Source organism: Poecilia mexicana, unplaced genomic scaffold, assembly GCF_051168715.1.
Source record: "Poecilia mexicana isolate PSO_F unplaced genomic scaffold, ASM5116871v1 scaffold_11, whole genome shotgun sequence".
NCBI classification, from domain to species: Eukaryota; Metazoa; Chordata; class Actinopteri; order Cyprinodontiformes; family Poeciliidae; genus Poecilia; species Poecilia mexicana.
Window position 1 is genome coordinate 1,437,213 of NW_028263380.1, and position 2,192 is coordinate 1,439,404.

The window sequence follows — 2,192 nt, forward strand, 5'->3', positions numbered from 1 at the left end:
TATTAGTTTACTGTGATACACTTTAACAGAGGAGGATAATGTCACAATTATAATGGTCTCATGACAGCAAAAGGTATGTGTAATAAGTGACTTGTTAATGCTGTCTTATAAGGATAACATTTTACAATTCACCTGTTATTGCTTTCATGACAAGTTATATCTTGCTTAATGTCAAGTTGTCATGACAACGACGTTGTCTTGGGTAATGTCACACTGTCATAATGAAGACATTTTTGTCTAGATTAATGTCAAGTTGTCATAACAAAGACATTTTCAATAATGCGAACTTTGTATTAAAAGTGTCATGATTTACCGAATGACGCTTTATGACAAAAGTCATAAATATTCATGAAAACTTATTCATGTTCATGACAGGTGTTCATGACAGTGTCAAGTCAGTCTTATTCACCCTCCTTCAAATAAAGTGTTACCAAAATTTTATATAGGACCTCATGTGACCTTGACTTTACCTTTTAGTCAACCCATGTAGTTTATACATGTGTTTAGGGCACTCATCTAACACTGGCTAACAAATATATTTTACTCTCTTTCCCAGATTACAAGTGTTCAAACCTCAAGATCAGACATAGTAAAGACAGGACACCCCAAGTCCATGCCAAAGCATATATGGACAGAAAGTGGGAAGGAAATGTCCATCAGCAGGCTCTTGTCACAGACTCTACATGGCAACAAGAACAGTACTGCATTGGACCTTCACTATAACACCCCTGAGCCCTACTCAGATCAAGACCTATGGGATTGGCTGAGAAACTCCACAGACCTGCAGGACTCCAGGCCTCGAGCTAAACGGCGGCCCATGGTTAAGACAGGAAAGTTCAAGAAGATGTTTGGCTGGGGGGATTTCCATTCCAACATAAAGACAGTGAAACTCAACCTTCTTATTACTGGGAAAATTGTGGATCATGGCAATGGTACCTTCAGTGTGTACTTCCGCCACAACTCAACTGGCCAGGGGAACGTATCGGTCAGCTTGGTCCCTCCAACAAAGATAGTGGAGTTTGATGTGGCAGCACAGCAGTCGGTCATTGATGCAAAGGACTCAAAGTCTTTCAACTGCCGAATAGAATATGAGAAGGTGGAAAAGGGTGCAAAGAATACGCTCTGCAACTTCGATCCATCTAAGACCTGCTACCAGGAGCAAACCCAGAGCCATGTTTCCTGGCTCTGCTCCAAACCTTTCAAAGTTATCTGCATCTTCATTTCCTTCTACAGCACTGACTACAAACTGGTGCAGAAGGTGTGCCCAGACTACAACTACCACAGTGACACTCCCTACTTCCCCTCTGGCTGACATTCTCAAATGCAACACAGGCAATTCAATCGATGATTGGAACAAAAACTGGGGACTCTTCCCATTCCAGAAAAATCTGTATGTTCGCCATAACGTTCCTCAACATGTCTGCACCATCCAGTATAATTTTGTTTTTCTTCATTTATTATTAAAATTGTTTAGAAGGAGCATATCATTTGAAAATGTCAAACCTAGATATATAGAACTGTAAGATGCTTAAAATGTACCTGGGAAAACTGTGTGAAAACTGATTGTTTGCTGTTAGAATTTCCCCTTTGAATTATGTTATGTATTTCCCCAGCCTGGGTTATAATGAAGAGGCTTATTGATCCAGTTGGGGCTGTAACTGTTACTGTTAAACTTTATCCTACTTGTTCACTATGTTTATTTATTAACCTCAGATCATCATATTTTCATATTGTTTTTTTTTTTTCACTTTTCAGTCACAATGGATAACTCTCTGGCCAGCAGCATCTGAAATTATTGCCTCTGCAGTGCACTTTTAAGCTCCTCTTTGTTCTTACATAAATGGAAAGCAAATTCAATTAAGTCATTCTGAAACAATAAAGGATACTCTACAGTTGATATAACAGAAACTGCAAAACAGTTGATGGTGAATTAAATGTGAGTTTGGTGGTTTTAGAAATGTAAGATGGTCTTTCCTGCCAACAGGGTGAACTGGGACTGAGCGAACACCTTCACTCGAGTCCAGTTGAATTGTATACTACTAATGTCAATCCTCAGTTGTCCTCAGTATGCTTTTGAGTGAAGCCAGGATGTTGTGTTTGGTGGATGACTGGCTGACTTACTGAATGTTGTTATTGACTGACTGAATGATCATTCATGAAAGGGATGGATGGTGGGTGGAACTTCCTCAGTC

General features: G+C 39.6%; 1 protein-coding gene across 1 annotated transcript; it reads left to right on the forward strand.

The window, feature by feature from the left end:
• The first annotated feature begins 572 nt into the window (after positions 1–572).
• Positions 573–1,484, forward strand: LOC106911388 (neurexophilin-1). The gene has a single exon (XM_014978187.2). It carries the CDS (start codon positions 614–616, stop codon positions 1,310–1,312), a length of 699 nt encoding a protein of 232 aa, XP_014833673.1. The 5' UTR covers positions 573–613; the 3' UTR covers positions 1,313–1,484.
• The last annotated feature ends 708 nt before the right edge of the window (positions 1,485–2,192 follow it).